The following is a 27,102-nucleotide window of genomic DNA, read 5'->3' on the forward strand; positions in this document are numbered from 1 at the left end:
TCTCAGTCTCAGTCTCAGTATACAATTCTTTCATGATGTGACAACAATTGTTATCAATATTGAATATGTCATGTCATGATACAGGGACAGAAATAAGTGGAAAGTGATAAAATGATGTGTTAAAAATTTAATAGTTCCATGATGGTTATTGTTCAGGGGCTGGTGTGCTTGACCAGTGCTAGTGTGACGGGTAGTATAGGATGGTTGAGGAACTGGAGTGACTTGCCTGCAGTGGGGGTATGTAAGCACACGCACACACACACAGGGGGTACGTAAGCACACGCCCACACCACACTACATGCCCACACACACACACATGAGGGTGGGGATTACCTGAATACACAGTGTGGTTGGAGAAGGTCCTGACGGTGGCTTGAGGTCCTAGTGGGAGGTGGGCTTGTGCTCGCAGGGAAGACGCACGTGTGCGCACAGATACAGGTTGGTGGGTGTGGCCTGGTATAATAGTGGGTGTGGTTACTCTCCTTACACTAGTCACACCCTCACAGACATCCCACGCCCCCACCACCTCCACAGACACAGTATCGTAACTGCAGGATGAACATCATTATTAGACAGTATCAAGAGCAGCTCTACCTTCCAGTGATGTTGGACACCTCCAATAGGGCAGCCATCACAAACACAGCAACTCTCTCCTCCACACACACCTACACACACACAGTTAAATACACACATTTACAAATCTAATCACTGTAATCCTTCTATAGTTGCGGATCAATATAATTATTGGCTGCATTGTAAAGGCTCACCTGAACCACTTGTAGATCATAGTCCAGTAGACAGTGATAGGAGAGGCCTCTAGTGTCCAGCTCTGAGCACAGTAGGCTGTTAGCCCACACCTCCACATCCAGCACAGTCTGCCCCACACACACTCCACTCTAGGCACACACACACACACAGTGGGGTCAGTGTACACTAGTGGCTGGCTACTCACCTTAGTGGTAGGAAGCAGTTGCTTGGAGTTAAGATGCACCTCCACTGGGAGAAGATGACTTGGACTGCACTCCACTATGGCAGCAGTAGATTATCCAATGGCTAGTGATATCCATGCACATGCCTACCTGGAGTGTCCAGGGTTGCTGGATCACTGGAGAACCACTGCTTGTGTGTACATGCAGTGTGTGTGGTGTCATAGTGTACTGCCACCAGCCTGTCCCCTGTGTTGAGCAGGAGGCAACCTGGATGGGGATAATGAGGTTGGTACAACACACTGACTCCTACCTGGTATTCTGAGTGCCAGCTGAGGCAGGAACACAGGATAAGGTGGTAGGAGATCATACTTGAGTAGTATAGTGGGGCCACTCCGTCCTGGGCCTGGGAGTAATGCCACATGACATGTTCGTGTATCCACAGCTCCACCTTCCCTCCTGTTAGGATCACATGATTATTAGGACATGCACAGTATAGACTAACATGCATCCATGGGCCAGGGTGAGGTCAGAGGTCAATCCAATAATGAGATGGAGATCTGACGCTGCTCTGAACAGAACCTGCTCACTTAGCTGCGTAGGTGTGATGGTATCATATGTCATAATGGGGTATCACATGACACTCACATGACTCAGGGGGTGGTATAGATGGAAGGTCCACCAGTGTAGCGTATAGTCGTGCTCATCACGATCTGACATACTATTGCAATATGAGAGGAGATATCGGCCGCACTGACTGAACCCCAATATCACATGACTAGAGGGGATATCACATGACAAGGGAAAGCATCACATGACACACACCCGTGTATGAGTTGAGGGTTGATTATGGATGGGAGTGGTACCACACGACGACACAGACACCTCCTAACATGTCCTCCCTCCACTCCAGCCTGCATGGGGACTATGGCAACAGTATACACACGCCATTATATCAGCACTCACTTGTCTCCTGTGCAGAAACTCAACCAAGTTCATTGCAGCATCTTAAAAAGCCTTTTTAGGATTGGGTAAAGGTCATTACAATTGTAAATGAATTTCTGGTAAATTTGAGTTAGAGTAGTTACGGATCGTTAAGCCAGATTACTAATAAATGAAGAGAAAACTGTTCTTAGAGTTTAAATGACCCTTTTCCAGACACGCTCACACACAAGATGGAGACGGCTGGTGAGGAAAAGCGTTCACTTGTCCTTCCCTCTAGGAGCTTCCACAAGGCTGGATATCTGGTGGATACTCACCCAAAAGGCCAGCAGCAATAGATCACGAGGCAAAGAGCATCGCAGCGAGTACAAGTGAGTGGCTAGTCATGATCAAAAGTGGACCACCTAGTACAGTGTATAGGCTGCTTTAGATGACTGGTATTCAATATCTGCTAATAGATATCATTACTAGTGATCAAACTATACAGCCTCTGTATCAAATGCACCCATTGCTACACATTTGTTGACCCGTTACTTCATTGCGTACAGTGATGGAGAGCACGAGAGGGGCGGAGTCAGTGACAAGTTGCTATGACAGCAGATGATGGAGGAGTTACAAGGTGACACTGTGGAGTTTGCGGACGACCCATTGGACGTCTTTCACTGCAGATAAAGGAACACAATTAAGAAATAGTGAGTACTGCCGCGTGCAGAGTGTGACTCTTTCCCCAACCAGAACTGTGATCTGAGCATGTCATGTGATAGGCCTTGTCTAGAGCTACAGAATGCATCTCTTAGTTTTGATATTTATTGCTTTTTAGAGAAGTTATGACCTCCCAACGTAAGGCTGTATAACTTATGGTTTTTGTTGTTGAGCTACAACCTATTCTAGTGTGCCTGTCCCTTTCTAAACTGAATACTGGCATGTAGGCGTTTAAATGATTGGTGCTGGCTGTCTTAGTACAGTGGATTGCAGTGCACTTGCAACCTAACAGCAAAACCACAGTAATATTTTATATATAAACCTGTATCTGTATAGGATCTCTGGGAGCGTGGCTTAGTGGTTAGGGTGTGCCTTAGTGTTAGGGTGGTGGCTTGTAGATCATATGATAGATAAGGCGTGGGTTCGATTCCCTCTTGGGGGATTTTTCTTCATTTCTTTACAAATCAATAAGTAATTTCCCTAACTTTTGAATGCATCATACATACTCCCCTGTCAAGTACATAATCAAGTTGGGGCGTCGCCCGGTTTCCGTGAAACAAACCGGTTTCTGTGAAACCGGGCGACGACCCAACTTTCCTTTTTTGAGTTTCTGTCTTTTTTTCTTCAGAATAGAATCATTTTGTATAATCAGAAGTGACCGAAACAACTACACATGTATGCTAAATATAATTTCCCTTTTCAGTTTTGGCCCGATAATAACCAATCTAAATTGTGGTTTTGCTGTTTGGTAATTCTCTGTTGCAAGTGCACTACAATCCACTGTAGTGGCCTCTATTATGTGTGGCTGTTTGGCTGGAAAGCGTCACACACAACACACACTAATCCACATCAGGTGATGCCTCCTCAACTGATGGTGACACTGTTTCTCACCTCTTATAATCTGACAACACACATGAAAGTAGGTAAAAGAAACTATTGTTTTCTCTTTGTTGATTTTTTTTCTTTCTGCAGGAGAAAGAAAATTCGTTTCAAGACTCTTATATATAATTATGCAAAATAATTATAATAATAATTATTAAAAATTGTTATTATTATCTACTGTCACGTTAAATTTTTTACGAAGTGAAACATAATGTTCCGGGGGGGGGGGGGGGGGGGGGGGGGGGGTCTGTATCTAATTTTTAATCTGCAACAATCAAAACTCGCTAATGAGTATTATTGTGTTCAGTGTATCGCCGCGGGTTGCAGAAGTCTACATTATGTAGGTGGGGCTGGATGAACCAAACTGACGATCTTTACCTGATACCTATGAGACTCACTATAACTTAACTGGGATGGAGGACTCTACTGTAGACCCTATGACAGCCAGTGAACCAGAGGTAAGTACATACAGACTATAAGTTACTTCTATAGGACTCCCTCTGTTAGACTAGCTTGTGTGTGTGAACCATCTACTCGGTACTCCCAGACTAGCCTGCCCCCCTCCCTCCAGGTCCCAGCCGCGGTGGTTCCTGGTGAAGGCACTCTGGTAATAGGACTGGGAGATGAGGTGGTGATAGGTGGTGTGGTGGTGCTAGTCTCGCTGGCCACACTCCTCATCCTTCTACGCCACGGACACAGCCAACGTGGTCTCCATCCTGACCAGGCACACATTGTAGAAGACACACGACGTGATATGGGTATAGAGCAACCAGCCATTGAAGTGGCTCCAGACGAGAGGTGCCCTGTGTGTCTGGCCCCTCTAGCCCTCCCAGTACAGACCAACTGTGGACATACCTTCTGTGCACAGTGTGTACTCAGCTATTGGAGGCATGACCAATGGCCCAGGGCAGCAAGATGCCCCATCTGTAGGAGACAGGTACATCATTGGTAGTAACTCTATTAGTAGTATCTATCCCTGACTGTGTGTGTAGGTGACACTGCTGCTGGCTGGCCATGCTCTGAGGGAAGAGGAAGGACAAGAACTGTGGACACAGGTCACTGACTACAACCAGAGAATGTCAGGGCAATGGAGACCGGTAGGAACTGTTATTAACTTCCCTTTAGAACTAGTGTACCCTTTAAATTGTTGTACACGAGTGTGTGTGTTCCCTCACCTCCCCCCCCCCCCTCAGTTGATGCACTACCTGTACGATGTGCCCACAATACTCACTCACATGTTCCCTCACCTCCCCCCCCCCTCAGTTGATGCACTACCTGTACGATGTGCCCACAATACTCACTCACATGTTCCCTCACCTCCCCCCCCTCAGTTGATGCACTACCTGTACGATGTGCCCACAATACTCACTCACATGTTCCCTCACCTCCCCCCCCCTCAGTTGATGCACTACCTGTACGATGTGCCCACAATACTCACTCACATGTTCCCTCACCTCCCCCCTCAGTTGATGCACTACCTGTACGATGTGCCCACAATACTCACTCACATGTTCCCTCACCCCCCCCCCTCAGTTGATGCACTACCTGTACGATGTGCCCACAATACTCACTCACATGTTCCCTCACCTCCCCCCCTCAGTTGATGCACTACCTGTACGATGTGCCCACAATACTCACTCACATGTTCCCTCACCTCCCCCCCTCAGTTGATGCACTACCTGTACGATGTGCCCACAATACTCACTCACATGTTCCCTCACCTCCCCCCCCTCAGTTGATGCACTACCTGTACGATGTGCCCACAATACTCACTCACATGTTCCCTCACCTCCCCCCCTCAGTTGATGCACTACCTGTACGATGTGCCCACAATACTCACTCACATGTTCCCTCACCTCCCCCCCCCCTCAGTTGATGCACTACCTGTACGATGTGCCCACAATACTCACTCACATGTTCCCTCACCTCCCCCCCCCTCAGTTGATGCACTACCTGTACGATGTGCCCACAATACTCACTCACATGTTCCCTCACCTCCCCCCCCTCAGTTGATGCACTACCTGTACGATGTGCCCACAATACTCACTCACATGTTCCCTCACCTCCTCCCCCCTCAGTTGATGCACTACCTGTACGATGTGCCCACAATACTCACTCACATGTTCCCTCACCCCCCCCCCCTCAGTTGATGCACTACCTGTACGATGTGCCCACAATACTCACTCACATGTTCCCTCACCTCCCCCCCCCCTCAGTTGATGCACTACCTGTACGATGTGCCCACAATACTCACTCACATGTGGAGGAACCTCTTCACAGTGCAAGGACTTGTGCTCATATACAGACTGCATATTCTGTTGATCATAGCAATAGTAGCTCTATACCTGATCAGTCCCTTCGACCTCCTGCCCGAGGTGGTGCTGGGGGCAGTGGGACTATTGGATGATGTCCTTATATTAACCTGTGGACTAGTGTATATCACCATCCTCTATAGAGCTCATGTTGCTAATGGCAACCGCTGATTCATATATATTATATCATTAATTTGTGTTCACATCAATTATTATAATTATTATGAAGGAGACCATCATGACACCAATAATAGTACATTGCTGTTATAATTATTCAGGTAGATGTACTATACACACACGCATGTAATAGTGTTTCTATAGTTTGACAACTCTATATTCAAAGTCTGTGATGCTCACTTCTTGACTAGCTATGTCATCATAATCGTACCACTCCTAGTGTGTGTGTGTGAGGAGACATAGTCGATCAGTGCATGTGTGTGTGAGGAGACAGAGTCAGTGCACGGTGGACTGTGGTGGGCAGAAGAGCATAAGACATTTGCCAGCAAATACAATGCAGCAACATTCAAATGGGGAGCAAGGAAATAGGCCCAAAATAGACTTCTGAGGCCTATCTCTGTAAAGCTTTCAGTAACATTATTGGACCAACGGAACTAAACTACTTATGGCAGTTCAGAGTTAACGAACGCTATAATGAACCTTATCAGATAATGAGACATCGTTGAAGACACTGCTCTCTCCTCTCACACGGAAGCCACCCTGTGAGGAGTACATCATCACCATAGCAACACACAGAGGAACGTACCCTGGGGTCAAAGGCGCTGATCTCTACACCACGACAATTAAATGCGACTATGGCCTTGAAGACACCACTGTCCACAGCCTGTGAGCAACCACCTCACAATACACGGGGCACAAGATATGGAACACTCACTCTGTAGGGTTTGATGTGGTCCTCTAGAATCTCTGCATGTGTTTGAGGTTTCAAAAAATAAAAAATAAAATGTGTGGGGTCACTAACAAGCAGGGGGCGTGTGTGTGGGGGGGTCACTAACGAGCAGGGGGCATATGTGTGGGGGTCACTAACGAGCAGGGGGCGTGTGTGTGTTCCTCACCTACAGTGTTCTCTCTGGCACACAGCTTACACTTGATGACCAGGTGTACAGTGCCACGCCCACCTTTCACTGGTACCCTATCCTGTACATAATAGCTCAGTCAACATGGACACCATCTCAGTACATGGACACCATCTCAGTACCTCGGCCACTGCATACAACCACTTGGACTCCTCCATACAGTTACCACAGCGAACCTGCAGAGGTCAACCAATGGAGGGACTAAACACACACCATCATTATGAGCAGTAGACATTGCATAGAGTCAGTCAAAGTCTTCGCTTTCCCAATCTATATACCCATAGCGTCTAATATTACTGAGTGTGTGTGCAATGGTATAGGTACGTCCCATGCATGCGTACCTTGATATACCATCTGAAGTCTGCCCCCTCTGCTGTGAGGTCAGTTACGTTGTTCAACTGTGCTCTGATCTCCACACACAACCTCTACAATAATGCAGTCAATACAGCACACCCACACACACCCACACACACACCCACACACCCACCCACACACACACACACACACCCACTCACCATGGTCCTTCAGATCCCTGAGGCAAGTTGCAGACGGAAGTGTGCAAGGAAAGAGGTGGAGTTTGAGTCATTATCAGCTAACCTCGCATGCTAGCGCTAGCTAACGGCACTCAACCAGACAGAGGATACCAAGACTGTGCACTGTACGGCCGAGGATAAAGCTGCTCAAGACACACAGTGGTGAGTGTGGGGGACTAGGTGTAGCGTGTACATATGCACACACACACTGGGTTATTAATAATGAGGACTTGTTGTGGTAGGAACTGTGTACTGGTAATGAGCTAACAGTTGTTGACAATAAGCTGTGTTCACTGTAGCTAGGTCAGCCTGGCTGGAGTGTTCACTGTAGCTAGGTCAGCCTGGCTGGAGTGTACACTGTAGCTAGGTCAGCCTGGCTGGAGTGTTCACTGTAGCTAGGTCAGCCTGGCTGGAAGTGTTCACTGTAGCTAGGTCAGCCTGGCTGGAGTGTACACAGCTGTTGTGGGTATTTAGTTCCATACGTCCCTAGGTGCAGGCCCTAACGACCTTAGTGCCGTTACTGTACTGTAGGCTAGGCCGGGTGGGTGTGTGTAGCAACTGTTATCACAGTGTGGCTTGTGTTTGATAATGGTCCAGTGAGCATTGCTGGTGTGTTGGGGATATTCACTGATAGGAGGTTATAACTGTAGGAGCCTTATAACTGTGAGGAGCCAGTTGTCATTGATGCATGTACATGTGGTGACCTCAGGCTAATAGCTGACGCCAGATGTGCTGGCCTGGGGGTGTGAATATTATTAGCAGACCTGACTATGCTGATTCATTGTTGTGGCAAGACCCTTTAATGTCAGTACATGCAGTGTACAGTGTATGCGTGTGTACCCTCTTATATGTACTGTGAGACTACACATTTCCTATCAATGCAGCCAATGGAGAGGGTGTTGACTGGTCTTCTCTTGTTAGTCTCCACTCACTGTCTCTTGGTGGAGGCTCAAGGTGTGTAGTGTGTGTGTGTGTGGGTGTGTGTGTGTGCGTGTGTGTAGACCAAGCTTCGTACTATCAAACACTGAGGTTACTTGTGGTGGTGTTAGTTTGGTTGGTGCGACCACACACTATAATACTCAACAAGAGTGCCATTAATACTGTTAGTTTGGGTACACCTTTGATCCACACAACCATCACCCCATGCTCCCCCTCACAGCTGATGGGATTAGCTTCAGTCTGAAGGGAGAGAGCTACTCACACAATGACCTGGTCAATATGGAGGATATAGGGGCTGGTGATAATGGCCTCATAGCCGCCACCACACACAGGCCTTGCTGTACTAGCGGTGACTGGTTCTTGCCTGGAGCAAGCACAGCACTCAGCTCAGAGGTGGCTGAGAGCTTCTATCAGAGCAGGAGTGCGAATGGAGAGCTGGTATTGAATAGAGGGGACTTTGTACCTACTACAGCAGGTCTGTTCAGAGTCAACATCCCCAACTCTAGTGGTGTCCTCACTGATGTCTATATTGGCCTCTACACGGACACTGGAGGTATGACATGACTGCTATTACTATATTAATGTGTGAATCAGTAACTACAGTAACAGAGGGACTGAAACTGAACTACTGTACAGTTGTACACGTATATACAGGGGAAGTAATTATGTTGTGTATAACTATTGTATCAGGGTTATGTCATTGTGGTGACTTGTAGCGACTTTGTTTTTTCAGCAGCTGAGACCCACACCCACACCCACCCACCCACCCACACCACACCCACCCACACAGGAGAGCCCACTGTGACTAGCCTCACATACGACGCCCCCACACTCACCTGTTTGTCCAGTGGGGGGCCGGCCACTACTGTCGTGTGGCGTAGGAACTGCTCCCCCCTCACAATAGGCACACCCTCACAGAGCGTTACAGGCAGTGTTGCGGGGGCGTACACCTCCACCCTCACACTTCCCACACCAGTTGAGGACGGTGTCTACAGTTGTACAGTGGAGAACAGACGAGGGAGATCCAGTAGCACAGTCACTGTCGGAGGTGGGTGGGGTCAGGGGGTACAATGTTGACCAGTGTATTATTATCATTGCTTCCTCAGATGATGTTACCTTTGATGTCACCATCACTCCTAGTGAAGCCACACCCATTGCTGGTCGACCTTTGACCCTCACTTGTAGCCACAATAGTGGTGATGACCCCACCTCTGTCAGCTTCCAATGGTTGGACACACAGGGAACATCTGTCAGTGATACCGCCACCCTGACCTTTGAAACGCTGAGAGAAAGTCAGCGAGAGTACTATTGTGTGGTTACCGTGGGAACTGAAGTCGGCTGTGGCGAGTATTATAGCAATGTACAAGGTGAGAGTACACGGACTCTATAGTATGGTGATAATGATATTATTGTCCTTCCTCTAGTTCCTGTGTTTGGTGTTGATATCGCTGATGTATCTGGAACTGTTGGCATGGCAACAACGCTCAGCTGTACCCTATCCGACGCCTCTGTTACCATGGCAATGTATCACTTCTTCAAGGGGGGTGTTTCCGTGGGTACTAGCTCCACCCACATGTATATCATCCCCATGGCTCGGGTGTCTGATGCTGGGAATGACTACACATGTCAGGTGGTCATATCTCTTGACTACTTGGACCTCTCCAGTCCACTCACTCTGAGCAGCAACCAACCAGCCACCGTGTCACTGACAAGTGAGTAGTCTAACAGTAACACCATAGCACACACTAATAATAGACTGGCTATACTAATGTTAGAGATATTGTTTGCTAATAAATTATGTTTGCTCCTTGCTCTGTCTACAGTACCGGCCCCCAGTATGACCATCACTGTGACCCCCTCTACTCCCTACACTAGCGTGGATGCCAGTTTTATCTGTGCTGCTACTACAGGGAACATACCTGGTGTTGACGCTACCATTGTATTACTAAGAGTGGAGAATGGTGTAGAATCAGAGGTGGTCAACACAACAAGGATCACAGCTGGTCCAATCATGAATACCTTGAATGTCTTCTTCGTACGATCGTACTCCTACTCTCCTGCTAGTAGGATGGCAGACTCTGGTAGCTATGTGTGTAAGGGGACAATCACTCCTGAAGATACTGGACTGAGGCCATTCATCACTGATGGTACTAGCAGGTCCACAGTGACAGCCATTGACATTGTTGGTGAGTGTATCTTCAGCCCAATTGTATGTTTTTCAGAAACATAATACATAATACTATATAGCGCATAGAGCCTGTTTTTGCCCCTCCCAGAACTGTGATCTGAGCATGTCATGTGATAGGCTTTGTCTAGAGCTACAGAATGTATCTCTTAGTTTTGATATTGATAGTGAAGTTATGACCTCCTGAAAGTAGCTTGCCAAATTGTCAACTACGGTCTGTGGTACTATGCGTATTTCACTCTTCCTGTACAGATCCAATACTGGACATTGATGTAACCATGGTAACTGGTCGTATACTAGACATTCCTCCATACAACACCTACGCTATCACTTGCATGGCTTCATCAAGGGTTCAAAGTACACCCACAGCAATCACCAAGACAATACAGTGGAGCGTGTCCTTCAACGATGGAGCTGTTACCATGGTAGCAGAGGGGGTGATGACTAATGACCTCGCCATGGCAACTAGTTCCAGCGTCCTGAGTATAACGACGAGTGTGTCTGGAGTGTATGAATACAGGTGTGGTAGCCAACTAGAGCTGGTGGGTGTGGCTGACAGTGTGGAGGGGGCGGGCACATCAAGTGTCACTGTGTATGGTAAGCACACACACACACACACATATATATACTACCGCCCACTCCACAGGCTCTTCTCTTCCCACCACGCCCACGTCACTGACTCTACTCAGTGTGAACCATGAGTCGGCCATCTTTCAGTGGACGGTGATGACTGTTGTCTATGACAACGAGAGTTACATAGTGATGTATGGCCTGAACTCTAATGACCTCATCAACAGCAGTGCCACTCTGCCTGGCTCCAGTGACATCAGCCTCACCAATATTGTAAGTGTGTGTATGTGTGTGTGTGTGTGTGTGATATAGTTTACCACCCCCCTGTGTGTGTGTGTACCCTGTGTGTGTGCGTGTGATATACTGTACCCCCCACCCTGCAGGTGTACAGTGTGTTTGTGGGGGGTCTACAAGTGAAGACTAGATATTATTATCGTGTGGTGTCCACCAACTCAGCAGGCAGTACCCAATCAGAGCTGGCCACCTTCAACACCACTGGTGTTGGTGAGTGTGTGTGTTGGTGGTGTGGTGGTGTGGGTGTGTGTGTGTGTGTGTGTGCGTGTGCGTGTGCGTGTGCGTGTGCGTGTGCGTGTGCGTGCGTGTGTGTGTGTGTGTGGGTGTGTGTGCGTGTGTGTAGTGGGTTCCTACCAGCCTTGTGTTGACACTAAGCCACATCACTTCCTGGTAGTGTGTGCATGTACTGTGCATGTGACTACAGTACCAGCACTGTGTGTGTGTGTGTGTGTACAATGTGACTACAGTACTAGCACTGTGTGTGTGCATTGACCATCACTATACATCCACTGCAGGTCCTAGTGCTCCCCTCTCCCTGAGCTACATGATGACCACACCCACTAACCACACCTTCTCATGGCTTTCTCCTAATGATACTGACATTGCTGTGAACCAGTACACACTCACCTGCCAGGGAACACTCAGGTACACACTATATATAATAATTATTATAATAATAACTCCTACCAATAACTCTAATAACTAATCTTCTGACAGGATTGGGGACTCTCTGGATACTATCGTCATAGTAACTGTCATGACCAGTGTGACCTCTGACCTTGTCCCATGGGCCAACTACACGTGCTTCGTGGTTGCTAGTAACAACGATGGCTCCTCCCCCAATAGCAACGAGATCAGTTTCATCACTCCTGAAACAGGTACTATACACTAACCTCCACACACACACACTCCACACACACCCCACACACACACACACACACCCTACCCCCCACAGCTCCTAGTGGACCTCCTGGTAAATTTTTAGCTGGCTTGGATCCTACCAGAGGGATGATACCATTCACCTGGACACCACTACCTCCAAACCAAAGGAATGGATTCATCATTGCATACTCTCTGGAGTGTAATGCAAGCTCAGCAGATACCGTTGTCATGGTGTTCCCGCCACATCCTAGCAACCAGTACACGGCTCTCAGCTACTCTGCCCTCACTGCTTACACTTGCAGTGTCCGAGCTAGGAACAGCAAGGGGGAGGGGCCACCAGCCACACTAGACGTTACCACAGGAGAAGACGGTATGTATCCAGCATGTAATAGAGTCATAACCTTGTATTGACTTTTGACCTCTATAGTTCCGGGAGCTCCTCCGATGTCATTCACTGCCACCGTTCGTACTAACGGGACGGTGCTCTTTAATTGGACTCCACCTCCCTTGGCGCAACAAAATGGCGACCTCACTGACTACACTTTGACCTGTGCCCCGGTCCTTTCCTTCAATTATGGCCCTGAAGAGGTGGGCGGGATTGGTGAGGGGTTTTCCCCTGCCACACGCTACACGTGTACGCTCGTTGCCAGCACGGCAATCGGAGATGGTCCATCAGCCGGCGTAACCATAGTAACATGTAAGTATATAATTCCTAGAAGTTATATAGTGACTGTGGCCCCTCCCACTTCCTGTAGTTCCATCAGTACCAACTGTGAGTGTCATCACTCTATCAAGTACTCAGCTGAGGGTCAACTGGACCACACCTCTTAATGCGCTCATCGCAGAGCATATTATATATCTGGATGGGGCGGAGTTTGGCCGGTCCCAGGGGTCAGAGTTCATTATCAGTGGTCTGCGGCCATACACAGAGTACAGTGTTGGGGTCAGTGCTAGTAACGAGGCAGGAGAGGGGTCAGTCAGTGAGGGACAGTCTGTCAGGACACTAGAGGACTGTGAGTGTTGTGTGGGTGTGGGCGTGGGTGTGTGTGGGCGGGTGTAGTGTGTGTGTGTGTGTGTGTGTGTGTGTGGGCGGGTGTAGTGTGTGTGTGTGTGTATTTGTTAGTTTGCTGGCCTTTATTGACCCACAGTGCCCGGGCGTGTGGAGTGTGCCCCTCGCTGGATGACTAGCTCCTCCACTTCTGTCACTGTACGCTGGGCCCCGCCCACTCAGGAGAATGGCATCACACTCGCCTACCACATCCGATTGGTCCGTTATGGCAGCTCTGACTCCGCCCCCCTGGCCGAGGCTAACGTAACTAGCTCTGATAGAGAGGTGACACTGACCCCCAGTGATGTCTTGGTGGAGGGTGTGCCCTACACTGTCCAGGTGGTGGCTGAGAATATCATCGGACGTGGTACTGAGGTCTGCCAGTCCATTGACTTCATCGCTCAGCTTGGTAGGTGGCTATAAGCATGTCATGTGACAGGCCTCCCTAATAGCTAGTTTTGAAATTGGTTGATCCAATCTATATAATTATGACTAGTTGAAAATCGTTCTCATTAATTACTATTATAGCTTTTGTTTTGGTCAAATGTACACCCTCACCTCCCTCTACCCCCCACAGAGCCCCCGCCCCCCTCTGGCCTGGGGGTCTCACGTACTGCTGATACTCTAACACTATCCTGGGATATACCTACTCTACTAGAGGCTAGAGGCTACGTTAGCTACACAGTGACCTTTGGACCCAGCGTGGGGTCACGCAGGAGGCGACAGACACCTGATGAATGTAGCGTGTCACTATGTAATGTTCCCGTGGAGAGAGGGGGTGTGGTCATCAGCGACCTGGACCCTGGAACGAACTATGACCTCACAGTTACACCATCCAATGAGAACGGCATTACTGGAGTGGCTGCCACGGCAACAGCTCCAAGTAAGAACACATACCTCAGATAATAATCTCTCTTACAATCCATACTAGTTAAGTTTCTATTTGAGCGATAAAACTATTTGCCAATTTGGCCACACCATGGATAATAGCCCATGGTCCAAGGCCGAAAAATGACAAATTCTGGCTCCAACAAAGTTTTTGATTGAAACACATCATTTGAAAGGTCTTTTTCTAAGCTTTCAGAAAATCATCAAAATTTTGACATTGGATCAACGGTACTGAAGTTATGGCTGTTGAAAGATGTTCAACTCCTCAGAATAGTACGATGTTTGGGGACTCTTTCAGCTGCCATAGCTTGAGTATCGTGGATACAATTTAAACGATTTTCTGATTTTCTGAAGCTTAGAAAGAGACCTTTCAAATGGTGTCATCAAAGTTTCTATTTGAGCGATAAAACTATTTACCAATTTGGCCACACCATGGATAATAAATAGCCCGTGGTCTAAGGCCGAAAAATGGCAAATTATGGCCCCAACAAACTTTTTGATTGAAAAACATCACTTAAAAGATTTTGTCTAAGCTTTCAGAAAATCATAAAATTTTTGACATCGGATCAACGGTACTAAAGTTATGGCTGTTGAAACATGTTCAAACTACGTTTAATCTCAGAATAATTATTACGATCATCTTTAATACCAGTGATCCTTACCCCCCTCCCCCCCCAGGTGTGAGCTCCTCCCCGGTGAGTATAGGGCTGATAGCTGGTGCCGCTGGAGGGGGAGTGGCTATCATCATTATACTCATCATTCTCATTATAATCGTCTGTTGTTGGTGAGTGGATTTATGATTGCTTTTAGTAAAGTTATGACCCCCAAAGTAGATTGCTAAATCATTTGTGTTCAGATAATCATGGTCTTTACCTTCCTCCTTAGTATGAGAATGAAGACTAATAAACGTGGCTTCCGTCCTGAGTCAGTTGCATTGGATGACATGCTCCCAGAGGAGAGTAGGTACACTGCCAACCCCACCTCCTCCTCATCATCAGGGACCACCTCACCACGCAGGGAGTTCACCTCTCCACTGCACATGTCCGGTGAGGGTCAGGGGGAGCAAGGAATCACTGTGCTTATTATTATTGTGAAGTACTGTACATGTCTTGTCAATTCCTGTCCTAATTCAGAACCTTAGCTACATGTACATGTATCCTCGAGCCCTGCGGCCTGGACTCGAGGATACATGTACACAGTACACTGTATGTATGCTGGTGGCTGTAACACATGTACTGATGTGTTGTGTGGTGACTGATTATCTTCTCCTGCAGTCAAGGACTTCCTAGAGCCTGTGGAACTGGAGGACTTCAGTGAATTTGTGGATCACATGCACCAAAACAGGAAGAAAGGATTTGAGAGAGCGTTCCTGTCGTTGCCTAGCAGCAAGCTACAGTCCAGTGCTGTGGCTGAGAGAATGCCAAAGAAAAATAGATTCCAAAATATACACCCTTGTGAGTATTGCTGTAGTGTGTCTGGTACAGGGTCATCACATGTACATGTATTATATCTGTAGATGATGATACACGTGTCAAGCTGCAGCTGATACCTGGAGAGCCAGACTCCCACTATATCAATGCCTCCTTCATTGACGTGAGTCCCCCATCCCTCCTCTGTGTGTGTGTGTGTGTGTTACTACCCCATCCCTCCTCTGTGTGTGTGTGTGTTCCTACCCCCATCCCTCCTCTGTGTGTGTGTGTCACCCCATCCCTCCTCTGTGTGTGTGTTACTACCCCCATCCCTCCTCTGTGTGTGTGTGTGTTACTACCCCCATCCTTCCTCTGTGTGTTACTACCCCTATCCCTCCTCTGTGTGTGTGTGTGTGTTACTACATCCCTCCTCTGTGTGTGTGTTACTACCCCATCCCTCCTCTGTGTGTGTGTCACTACCCTCTCCCTCTGATTTGTAGGGCTATAACAAGCCTGGCCTGTACATCGCAGCACAGGGACCACTACCACACACAGTCGATGACTTCTGGCGTATGATCTGGGAATACAAGTTAGAGCATATTGTCATGCTCACCAAATGCAAGGAAGGAGGCAAGGTTGGTAGTTGGTGTCATCATGATACTCTGTTGTTATTGACCCCCCCTCACAGACTAAGTGTACTCAGTATTGGCCTTCAGAGGTCAACGGTGAATACATCACTCCCTCCAACAGCCTCTCCATTGTCTGTCATGAACACACACCATACGCTGACTATGAGATAAGGAAGTTCTTTATTACTGACGTGAGTGATTCTTCAGTACCCCCCCCCACACACACACACACACACACACACACACACACACACACACACACACACACACACACTGGGTACACATACTTGGATATCTATGGATCATTAGTAACCCCCCCCCCCCCACACACACACACACACACACACACACACACACACACACACACACACACACACACACAGTTGAGCAAGCCCGACGACCCAGGCTTGGTTGTCAACCACTACCTGTTCACCAGCTGGCCTGATCACGGTGTACCAGAGTATGCCACTGCTCTGATTGGCTTCATCAAACGTGTGCGTGCTCGCTTCAACCCAGAGAAGGCCCCCCTCCTGGTGCACTGTAGTGCCGGGGTGGGTCGTACTGGCACCTTTATAGTCATGGATACAATGCTGGAGAGGATCAAGAAACAGAGCTCTGTCAATGTCTACCAGACACTACAGGACATCCGCTTGAAGAGGGCTAAGATGGTTCAGACTCAGGTCAGTACCCTCCGTATGATTGTCCAGGGGGCCAAACTAAGCGTAGTTGTTATATCGGCCACTTATGATTCTAAAATAGTTGGCGCAGATCTGAATGAAAAAAGAAATAACCTAAAAAACTACGTCTTGTTTCACAGGATCAGTTTGTGTTCATCCACGATGCTCTGAATGACCTGATACGCTGTGGTGATACTGAGATCCCCTCCATTGATATCCGCACTCGTGTGGGCGGCCTACACAAGATCAGAGCCGGGGGAGACCATATCTCAGAGTTCAACTACCAGTTTCAGGTACAAAGGTCACTCAGTCCATCGTACATGTACTAACCCACCCCCTCTTCAGCTGCTGAATCAGGTGAGCCCCGAAGGACAGCCACTCAATGAAGCATTGCAGCATTACAACATTCACAAGAATAGATACCAGGACAAGGTTCCGAGTAAGTTATCATGTGACATGGTCCTTAGTCATGTGACCATGTGCCCCTCCCCCCACTAGATTCCAACTCGTGTGTATACCTCAGCCACACTGAAATAGCTGGAGGAGAATATATCAATGCCAGCTTCATCAATGTAAGTACCCCCCCCCCCCACTGTACTAAGCTGCCACCATCCCCCTCTCCCTAAAGCTGCCACCATAACCCCTCTCTCCCTCCCTCAGGGCTACAAGCATCCCAAGGCGTACATTGCCACCCAGGCTCCACTGGACACCACAGTGGAGGACTTCTGGCGCATGATCTGGGAGTTCCAGAGTCGTGCTATAGTGATGCTCTGTGACATCGAGGAGGAGAAGGAGGTATTATTATTATAGTTGTCCCCAAATTTCAGTGTGTGTGCGCGCGCGCGCGCGTGTGTGTGTGTGTGTGTGTGTGTGTGTGTGTGTGCGTGCGTGCGTGAAGGTGTGTGCGTGCGTGCGTGAAGGTGTGTGTGTGTGTGACTCTATCCTCTCCCATGCATAGGAGAAGAGCTACCAGTGGTGGCCTCGTGAGGTGGACAAGCCTGTGTCCGTGAGTTCACTGCTAGTGACACTGGTATCACAGGAGCAGCTGGCGGAGGGGCTAGTGCGCTGGAACCTCACAGTCGCAGGGGAGAAGGTATGTACTGACTTAATTAGTCTATCTACAGTTGTATTTATATCACGTTGTCAAGTGTAATTCTTTATTTATTACAGCAGACATGATTTGGTAAAGGGTCATCATGATAGAATCCTCGTGTTGTATGACATATACAGGCAACTCTCCCTCGTGCTTGTGCCAGTATAATTATTTCATGTCTCATGCTATATTATCTTACTTCTTATTTTACGCTGTACTTTGACCTCACTGCTACAGGGTGGATCTCCCGGACACACAAAGTTATCCATCTCTCTCTTCCACTACACCGATTGGTCGGAGAATGATAGACCACTCAACACCGAGGCCACCCTCAAAATGGTGGATGAGGTCAACAGGGTTCAGAGGTCAACCAACAACAAACCCATCACGGTCATGTGCAAGTAAGCTACCTCTATGTGTGCAGTATTAAGCCAACTCACTCTAAATAATTATACGGTATTTGTGGCCCATACATAATTTCATCCATCATTAATTTTGGTTGTGTGCATAGTTTAGTGATGTATCTACACACAATACTAGTCTGAGAGCAGAGCCATGTATAACCCTCCTCCACTGCAGTGATGGTATGGGTAGGACTGGAGCATTCATCTGTATCCATGCTCAACTAGAGAGGCTGAAAACTGAAGGAGTGATGGACGTGTTCCAGTTTGCCAAGTCAGCACGATTCCACCGAAGCAGCCTCATCATAGAGATGGTGAGGAAGCAGCTACCATACCACTGTACACAGTTTAGCAACTATTAACACCAGTGCGAGTAAAAACGTTTGCCAATTAACACTGGATCTGCCAATCGAATTGAACTCTTGGTTGTAATAACGGTGTAAATTGAGGCTTGTAAATAATATCAGTTACTCTCACAGTGATGTGTGTGTACAGTAGTCACACCTCCCTCCTCCCCATGACCCAGTTACTCTCACAGTGATGTGTGTGTACAGTAGTCACACCTCCCTCCTCCCCATGACCCAGTTACTCTCACAGTGATGTGTGTGTACAGTAGTCACACCTCCCTCCTCCCCATGACCCAGTTACTCTCACAGTGATGTGTGTGTACAGTAGTCACACCTCCCTCCTCCCCATGACCCAGTTACTCTCACAGTGATGTGTGTGTACAGTAGTCACACCTCCCTCCTCCCCATGACCCCAGTTACTCTCACAGTGATGGTGTGTACAGTAGTCACACCCCCCTCCTCCCCATGACCCAGTTACTCTCACAGTGATGTGTGTGTACAGTAGTCACACCTCCCTCCTCCCCATGACCCAGTTACTCTCACAGTGATGTGTGTGTACAGTAGTCACACCCCCCCCCCATGACCCAGTTACTCTCACAGTGATGGTGTGTACAGTAGTCACACCCCCCTCCTCCCCATGACCCAGTTACTCTCACAGTGATGGTGTGTACAGTAGTCACACACCCCCCCCCATGACCCAGTTACTCTCACAGTGATGTGTGTGTACAGTAGTCACACCTCCCTCCTCCCCATGACCCAGTTACTCTCACAGTGATGTGTGTGTACAGTAGTCACACCTCCCTCCTCCCCATGACCCAGTTACTCTCACAGTGATGGTGTGTACAGTAGTCACACCCCCCCCATGACCTAGTTACTCTCACAGTGATGTGTGTGTACAGTAGTCACACCCCCTCCCCCCCATGACCTAGTTACTCTCACAGTGATGTGTGTGTACAGTAGTCACACCTCCCTCCTCCCCATGACCCAGTTACTCTCACAGTGATGTGTGTGTACAGTAGTCACACCCCCTCCCCCCCATGACCTAGTTACTCTCACAGTGATGTGTGTGTACAGTAGTCACACCTCCCTCCTCCCCATGACCCAGTTACTCTCACAGTGATGTGTGTGTACAGTAGTCACACCCCGGCCCTCCCCCCCATGACCCAGTTACTCTCACAGTGATGTGTGTGTACAGTAGTCACACCTCCCTCCTCCCCATGACCTAGTTACTCTCACAGTGATGTGTGTGTACAGTAGTCACACCTCCCTCCTCCCCATGACCTAGTTACTCTCACAGTGATGTGTGTGTACAGTAGTCACACACCCCCCCCCCCATGACCCAGTTACTCTCACAGTGATGTGTGTACAGTAGTCACACCCCCCCCCACTCCCATGCAGGAGCACTATATATTCTGTCACGATGTTCTGGCGGACTATGTGGACACGCTGAGTGAGGTCAGTGGCTACTCCAACTTCTAGTGCAGGAACTGAACTTTGTTATTATAGTCATTAATTTTGTATTCACATGCTCTTTGTTGCCTCCACTCATGACGCAGCTATCACGAGCTGATCATGTGCAGAGATATTTAATTTACACTTTAATATTTGTACAGAACAGTCTAGGAGAACAATTGTTGTGTAATATTGTATATCATTTGTAAGCACGCTTTGTGTATGATTATGTTGAACAAGATTTCACGCTGGTACCATCGTTGTTGAAGAATTAAAGATTTAATATTAATTTTCATTAAAAAAACATTTTAATGGCATGGTTAGACATTTTCAAAGAGTCTTGGCAACCAGTATAAGGAGCTATTCTACACAATGTCTATATCAGGGCTTGTGTGGCTAGTTCACAGCAAAAATTATAATTATGTAGAAACAAAAAAGTAATAACAGTACATCTTTTTATAGTGTTTGTGAAAGTGTTCAAATCATATCCTTAAAGTTGGCATAGTTGTCGAACTTGTCAATGAAGTCAGCAAGCACCTCGTGACAGAATGCATAGTTGGTCTGCACAGGAGAGAGAGAGAGAGAGAGAGCAGTGATTACAAGGGAGTACATAGGTCATCACTGGAAGGCATGGGCAACACATGACATTGTGGTAATGGTATTTAGTACTAATGAATATGCATGGTGGATACACCACGAAGGGTTAATGAATATGCATGGTGGATACACCACAAAGGGTAGAACAGCCCTGGCTAGTGGCTAGGGGTCAATCACTGCCAATCAACACTTTAGCCTCTATAGCTAGCTTGCAGCAGGCCATTATATACTGTGCAGTAGTTACATGGCCACTCACCACATCGGGCACTAGGCCTGCACGCTGAATACGAGCCAACTTGATGGACTGGAAGAAGTCCACCACTCCCTCAGTTTTCAGCCTCTCCAGTTGTGCATGGATACAGATGAAGGTGCCAGTACGCCCCACGCCATCACTAGAGGGGGGGAAAGGGGGAGGGGCTTAGTTCATGACAGCCGGTGCATGCTGTTTAAAGCCTTCAATGAAAGGCTATGCAAACATTGAGCACTTTCAATGTTGTTTTAGAGTGCCTAAACATCCACCACACAGTGTATAGAGGGCCCACCACACAGTGTATAGAATGATAATGGACAGGATATACTAGAATACACACACTGCACTGGAATACACACACTGGAATACACATACTGCACTGGAATACACATACTGGAATGGAATGGACATACTGGAATGGGAATATTAGAATCAACTCTATAGGGAATGAACCACACAACAGGAAATGTTAAGCATGCTGTGAATATCATTAACACAACATTAATGGACATACTTGCACATGACAGTGATGGGTCGGTTGCCAGTGGACATCTGAGACTTTGTTATCATATCCAACATCTCAATGAGGGTCCCAGTTTTAGGTCGTCCATCCAGAGGCCATTCAGTGTGATGGAACAGAGTCACTGTGAACCCATCCATCTGCTTGCCATTAGCAGCCTATAGGGAGTTACAGGCAGCTTAATAAGAGACAGTCTGTACACACAGTACACAGCACACACACAGAGGCTATTAATCCCCCATATCTAGTGGCATATCTCATGGTCAAAAGCTCTTGAGGCATATTCTCTTGGGAATTAATTACATACCAGCCACTCAATGACCCTGCACACACACACACACACACACACACACACACACACACACACACACACACACACACACACACACACACACACACACACACACGCACCTTCTCTTCCTGAATGGTGAACTTGCGGACAGTGAAGTCACCATAGGCAGCCTTGGCCTGGAGAGTGACTGTGATCTTGCCTGTGTATGTGTGTGTGTAGGGATACAGTCATGTACTGCATCACTGAACCACAGTCCACCTAGACTACATATTGACTGTACTGAGACAGACAGCTAGTACACACAGGTATGAATGAGCAGCTACCATAAAGGACAGGCTCGTCCTCCTTGGGTGGCCAGTAAGGTGCAGCGGACTCTTGCCCTCCCTCCTCTGAGTTACACACCATCGCCACTGTCTTGCTCTTGAACTCCCAGATCATACGCCAGAAGTCATCCACCGTGTTCCTGAGAGGACCCTGGGCTGCTATATAAGCATTACGTTGCTTGTAGCCCTGAGAGGGGGGGTTATCAATAAGGACAGGACATTGTACGTGCAGCTGGCGTATAAGCGCTGAGTGTGTGTAGACATTGTGGCCACAAGTAATTCCCTAGAAGGCGGCAGTGGCAGCCACAGGAATGTCAACAATAACCACAGTCATAAACACACAATCCACAATGCACTGCAGTACTTCACAATACTACAGTACATTGTATTACTATGTGTATACACTCACATCAATGAAGCTGGCATTGATGTACTCTGAGCCGTCCTCTCCACTGGGCCTCAGTCTGGCACGGGACATGTTGTCTGAGGGGGAGAGGGAGACTGTGAGTTGGAGGTTGGAGACCCTAGTACTAGCAAGGCTAATAGATGACCTTGATAATGCTGGGGAAGTACCAATGGGCCCACTGTACACAGTTATACAGTTATAAGAAAGCCCTACCACATACACACACACACACACACACAGTATAGCTTAGAGTATTGTAGGGAAGCCTTAGGCAGTCAGTGCATTAGAGCATCACTGCCATCTGCTTCATATGCTCAAACATGGGGGTGGGTGTTGGGGGGCAACTACTAGCATGAAGCCAGCTATTGCAGCAGCACTGATGACTCACGTACATGGCCCCTGACTATTGCTAGTATAGCTTACATGGCCCCTGACTATTGCTAGTATATAGCTTACATGGCCCCTGACTATTGCTAGTATAGCTTACATGACCCCCTGTCTATTGCTAGTATATAGCTTACATGGCCCCCTGTCTATTGCTAGTATATAGCTTACATGGCCCCCTGTCTATTGCTAGTATATAGCTTACATGGCCCCCTGTCTATTGCTAGTATATAGCTTACATGGCCCCCTGTCTATTGCTAGTATATAGCTTACATGGCCCCCTGTCTATTGCTAGTATATAGCTTACATGGCCCCCTGACTATTGCTAGTATATAGCTTACATGGCCCCTGTCTATTGCTAGTATATAGCTTACATGGCCCCCTTTGGCTATTGCTAGTATATAGCTCACATGGCCCTCTGGCTATTGCTAGTATATAGCTTACATGGCCCCCTGTCTATTGCTAGTATATAGCTTACATGGCCCTCTGGCTATTGCTAGTATATAGCTTACATGGCACTCTGTCTATTGCTAGTATAGCTTACATGGCCCTCTGGCTATTGCTAGTATATAGCTTACATGGCACTCTGTCTATTGCTAGTATATAGCTTACATGGCCCCCTGGCTATTGCTAGTATACAGCTTACATGGCACTCTGGCTATTGCTAGTATATAGCTTACATGGCACTCTGTCTATTGCTAGTATAGCTTACATGGCCCTCTGTCTATTGCTAGTATATAGCTTACATGGCCCCCTGGCTATTGCTAGTATATAGCTTACATGGCCCTCTGGCTATTGCTAGTATATAGCTTACATGGCACTCTGTCTATTGCTAGTATAGCTTACATGGCCCTCTGGCTATTGCTAGTATATAGCTTACATGGCCCCCTTTGGCTATTGCTAGTATATAGCTTACATGGCCCCCTGGCTATTGCTAGTATATAGCTTACATGGCACTCTGTCTATTGCTAGTATATAGCTTACATGGCCCCCTGGCTATTGCTAGTATACAGCTTACATGACCCCCTGTCTGATGCTAGTATAAGCTTACATGGCACTCTGTCTGGGTATCTGTTCTTGTCCTTGTTGAAGTGTTCGTTTGCATCATTCACATCCTCTGGGTCAGGAACACGACTCACCTCCTCCAGCAGCTACAGTGGTGGTGTGTGTGTGTGTGTGTGTGTGTGTGTGTGTGTGTGTGTGTGTGTGTGTGATATAGCACTATGGCAGGTTATTGTTGGTGTTGGTGGAAACAGTGTATATGCACTATGAGAGATTGTAGTTTTTTCTAAGAGAATGCACACACACACACGGCTGCTCAAAACAAACACACTCCCAATAACTGTTGACATATACAACATTTAAATAAAGTAAACCATTTAAATAGCGTACGCTGTGTATACAACGACATGCTGTCTACGTACATCAAAAGAGGTTGCCATAGTTACCTGGAATTGGTTGGTGAATCCAGTGATGCCCTTGCCAGGAATGACCTTTGATAGTAAATTGACCTTTGTCCTCAGAGCCCCGGCTGGTATATCAGTCTCCCCACAAGTGATGAGCTCATCCAAAGCATCGTGGATGAATGAGTATTGAGCCTGAGAGTTAGGGAGTAGAGTCACACACACACACACACCCACACAGTAGCTAGGCCCCCCTGACTTACCAGCGTCTGAACCATGAGGACCCTGTTCTTCCTCATGGCCTTCACAAAAGCATACACATTGACGGAGGTCTCACTGTGTATACGCTCCAGCATAGCATCCAGTGTGATGAAGGTACCAGTGCGACCCACCCCCGCACTACAGTGCACCAGCAGGGGAACACCACTCTCCTTGTTATGCACACGCTGGGTCTTACGAATGAACGAGATGAGAGAGGTGGCAAACTTGGGGACACCATGATCAGGCCAGGCTGTGAAGTGGAACTGTGTCACCTTGAGCGGCTCAGAGCCAGCTTGATGGTTCTGTGGGGAGATGGCTATCAGTAACACACCCACAAACACACTCTAGAGGGCGGACACAGCTATCAAGAGTGGGGTGGATACCATATCAGCTGTGTATCTTAAAATATTGTGTGCAATGGTTGGTGGACCGGAGGCATGCAAGGACGATAAAATATTTGACTATGCTTCTGGAGAAGGTTTTAATTACTGTGTTAATTGTTCAGATTGCCAGCATTTATGTACTCATTAAGGCCTTCAAATATGAACAGTTAAAGCACTATAGATTGTAACAGTAGCCTCCACTGGAATGGAGGCCCCCCACACTGTGTGATATGTACTAGTAGCCCCTACTGGAATGGAGGCCCCCCACACTGTGTGATATGTACTAGTAGCCCCCACTGGAATGGAGGCCCCCACACTGTGTGATATGTACTAGTAGCCCCCACTGGAATGGAGGCCCCCCACACTGTGTGATATGTACTAGTAGCCCCCACTGGAATGGAGGCCCCCACACTGTGTGATATGTACTCACATTCTTGACAGTGAACTGCCTAATGACAAAGTCAGCATAAGTGGTGACAGAGAGAGTGGTGACCGACGCTGACTTGTTCTCAGTCTCAAACACTCCACCAATATCCTCAGCCCAGTACTGCTCACACTTGACCTACACAGGGGGAGGTTAGTGTATGGGTCCTAGGGGAGGTGGTCTCTCTTACCCTGCCACCTTCCTTGCATCTGGTGAGCATGACAATATTGGCTAGTTTGTATTCCCAGATCATACGCCAGAAGTCATCCAGTGATGTGGGCATGGGCCCCTGGGCAGCAATGTAGGCCTTGGGCCGCTGGTAGCCCTGTGTACAGTGTATCAATGCATCAGTACATGTACACTGGTGTAGTTACCTCTAGCCAGCATGCATTGATGTACTCAGAGCCAGCCACTCCCGGCACAGCATTGAGCAATACACGAGAATGATCATCTGTGTATATAGAGAGAGAATACAGTCAGTCATTGTGTAGGACATGTTGACACTTGTACAGGACATTGTGTAGTTGAAAGTGTTCACACAAGATCCTTACATGGGTAGATGTTGGCAAATCTATTCTTGAGTCTGTTGTGAGGAATCTTTGCCTCCTCGTGAGCTTCCAGGGGGTCCATACTGAAAGACTGTGGGGGGTAAGGTAGTATGTGTGTGTGTACAGTGGGGGTATACATGGTGGGGGGTAAGGTAGTGTGTGTGTGTGTACAGTGGGGGTATACATGGTGGGGGGTATGGTAGTGCGTGTGTGTACCTGGTATTCTGCTTCAAATCCTTTGGCTCTATCGTCGTGCATGTTCTGTACATGAGACCTGAAGCTGGTCAGACTAACCGGATTCAGCCTGTCCAGCACTGTAGTGTGTATGTGTGTGGTGTGCGTGTGTGTGTGTGTGTGTGTGTGTGTGTGTGGTGTGTGTGTGTGGGTGGGGGTACACAATATGATATTGTCAAAACCATAGGTACATGTACTAACAGTGAAACTACCTTCAGCTGGTGTAACTGTAGCCACAGCCACGACCTCCTCTGCTCCATTGAGAGCTTCCTTGGCCTTCTCACTCTCAGCATGCTCCAGCTCATCTCCTCCCAGAGGGTGGTGGGCTGCTGTCGCTGTTGTTGGCTCTGTTGTAGTAGTGGGGTCCATTGATGCTAGCTCAAAGTTACGGTCAGTCTTGAGGCGATATTTATCACGAGCTTGGTGTCTAATAATGGAGGGAGGAATCAGCCAGAGAATGGATAATGGTCAGTACATGTGCTTGATTATAATGCTGTTTTGATATGCACACACACACACACTATACATGTACCTACACACCCACACCACACAGGCACTATACACACAGGCACTATACCTGCACACAGGCACTATGCACACAGGCACTATACCTGCACACAGGCACTATGCACACAGTGCTCACCTTTTGACTAGACACACGATGACAATGATGGTGATGGTTATGGCCACTATGAGCACAAGGACCACCACAACGGCTCCAATGATGATACCCATGTCACTAATATCATCAGGGGGGATGGGCGCCACTATCGGAGGAGAGGCTGTAGGGACATGGGGAGATAATTATAGCTAACCAAAGGATAGCAGCTACATGCACATGTAGGACAACTTACATTGTGAAGTTCCCCCTG

The 27,102-nt window shown here is 47.8% G+C and overlaps 6 protein-coding genes and 1 long non-coding RNA gene across 10 annotated transcripts in view; 4 read left to right on the forward strand and 3 right to left on the reverse strand.

Moving 5' to 3' along the window:
• Positions 1-64, forward strand: part of LOC135334853 (caltractin-like) — a 1,482-nt gene extending 1,418 nt beyond the window's left edge. The window contains exon 2 of the mRNA XM_064530214.1: positions 1-64. This exon is cut by the window's left edge and continues 236 nt beyond it. The gene's annotated coding sequence lies outside the window, so the exon portion shown is untranslated.
• LOC135334832 (uncharacterized) lies at positions 25-1,974 on the reverse strand. The gene is made up of 11 exons (XM_064530186.1): positions 1,893-1,974; positions 1,752-1,840; positions 1,575-1,704; positions 1,432-1,520; positions 1,240-1,385; positions 1,080-1,196; positions 953-1,026; positions 768-896; positions 595-665; positions 334-548; positions 25-226 (listed from the first exon to the last, which is right to left on the reverse strand). The coding sequence occupies exons 1-11, from the start codon at positions 1,923-1,925 to the stop codon at positions 153-155; spliced, it is 1,167 nt and encodes a 388-aa protein (XP_064386256.1). The 5' UTR covers positions 1,926-1,974; the 3' UTR covers positions 25-152.
• Positions 1,975-2,054: 80 nt separating this feature from the next.
• On the forward strand, positions 2,055-3,649 carry LOC135334867 (uncharacterized). Of its 3 annotated transcripts, XR_010394384.1 has the most exons (4): positions 2,057-2,239; positions 2,417-2,560; positions 3,274-3,489; positions 3,543-3,649. It is a non-coding gene; the product is annotated as an uncharacterized LOC135334867 (long non-coding RNA). The 3 variants fall into 3 exon arrangements; XR_010394385.1 differs by having other exon boundaries at positions 2,055-2,239; positions 2,417-3,493; XR_010394383.1 differs by having other exon boundaries at positions 2,056-2,239; positions 2,417-3,489.
• Positions 3,650-3,762: 113 nt separating this feature from the next.
• LOC135334838 (E3 ubiquitin-protein ligase RNF170-like) lies at positions 3,763-6,005 on the forward strand. 2 transcript variants are annotated; one of them, XM_064530197.1, is made up of 4 exons: positions 3,763-3,910; positions 4,024-4,389; positions 4,445-4,549; positions 5,669-6,005. In XM_064530197.1, the coding sequence occupies exons 1-4, from the start codon at positions 3,866-3,868 to the stop codon at positions 5,933-5,935; spliced, it is 783 nt and encodes a 260-aa protein (XP_064386267.1). In that variant the 5' UTR covers positions 3,763-3,865; the 3' UTR covers positions 5,936-6,005. The 2 variants fall into 2 exon arrangements, with proteins under 2 accessions (XP_064386267.1, XP_064386265.1); XM_064530195.1 differs by lacking the exon at positions 5,669-6,005 and adding an exon at positions 4,646-5,519.
• Positions 5,958-27,102, reverse strand: part of LOC135334852 (CXXC motif containing zinc binding protein-like) — a 171,553-nt gene continuing 150,408 nt past the window's right edge. The window contains exons 2-8 of the mRNA XM_064530213.1: positions 7,200-7,284; positions 6,981-7,034; positions 6,838-6,919; positions 6,657-6,688; positions 6,528-6,605; positions 6,422-6,481; positions 5,958-6,157 (exon numbers count right to left, since the gene is read on the reverse strand). Of these exons, the coding sequence (XP_064386283.1) occupies positions 6,080-6,157; positions 6,422-6,481; positions 6,528-6,605; positions 6,657-6,688; positions 6,838-6,919; positions 6,981-7,034; positions 7,200-7,284 (469 nt within the window). The 3' untranslated portion in view covers positions 5,958-6,079. The remainder of the gene's footprint in view (positions 6,158-6,421; positions 6,482-6,527; positions 6,606-6,656; positions 6,689-6,837; positions 6,920-6,980; positions 7,035-7,199; positions 7,285-27,102) is intronic.
• LOC135334767 (receptor-type tyrosine-protein phosphatase S-like) lies at positions 7,424-20,494 on the forward strand. The gene is made up of 32 exons (XM_064530070.1): positions 7,424-7,553; positions 8,276-8,345; positions 8,551-8,883; positions 9,121-9,378; positions 9,437-9,697; positions 9,755-10,042; positions 10,154-10,516; positions 10,768-11,112; positions 11,162-11,358; positions 11,469-11,589; positions 11,895-12,024; positions 12,097-12,257; positions 12,335-12,631; positions 12,689-12,958; positions 13,017-13,274; positions 13,410-13,718; positions 13,887-14,192; positions 14,876-14,981; positions 15,083-15,243; positions 15,472-15,651; positions 15,714-15,790; positions 16,107-16,241; positions 16,295-16,426; positions 16,619-16,915; positions 17,053-17,205; positions 17,258-17,351; positions 17,411-17,484; positions 17,573-17,707; positions 17,871-18,005; positions 18,243-18,406; positions 18,585-18,720; positions 20,152-20,494. Exons 2-32 carry the CDS (start codon positions 8,279-8,281, stop codon positions 20,230-20,232), a joined length of 6,024 nt encoding a protein of 2,007 aa, XP_064386140.1. The 5' UTR covers positions 7,424-7,553; positions 8,276-8,278; the 3' UTR covers positions 20,233-20,494.
• LOC135334802 (receptor-type tyrosine-protein phosphatase epsilon-like) lies at positions 20,477-27,102 on the reverse strand (the record flags this gene model as incomplete). Its single annotated transcript, XM_064530129.1, is given in 17 exon segments — positions 20,477-20,766; positions 21,059-21,194; positions 21,567-21,730; positions 21,984-22,063; positions 22,188-22,374; positions 22,597-22,670; positions 24,029-24,128; positions 24,426-24,575; positions 24,644-24,943; positions 25,455-25,586; positions 25,639-25,773; positions 25,823-25,899; positions 26,000-26,087; positions 26,213-26,310; positions 26,443-26,657; positions 26,874-27,012; positions 27,085-27,102. Coding segments are annotated over 17 exon segments (2,177 nt in total), but the record flags the coding sequence as incomplete, so codon positions are not given.

This window comes from Halichondria panicea, chromosome 4 (assembly GCF_963675165.1).
Source record: "Halichondria panicea chromosome 4, odHalPani1.1, whole genome shotgun sequence".
NCBI classification, from domain to species: domain Eukaryota; kingdom Metazoa; phylum Porifera; class Demospongiae; order Suberitida; family Halichondriidae; genus Halichondria; species Halichondria panicea.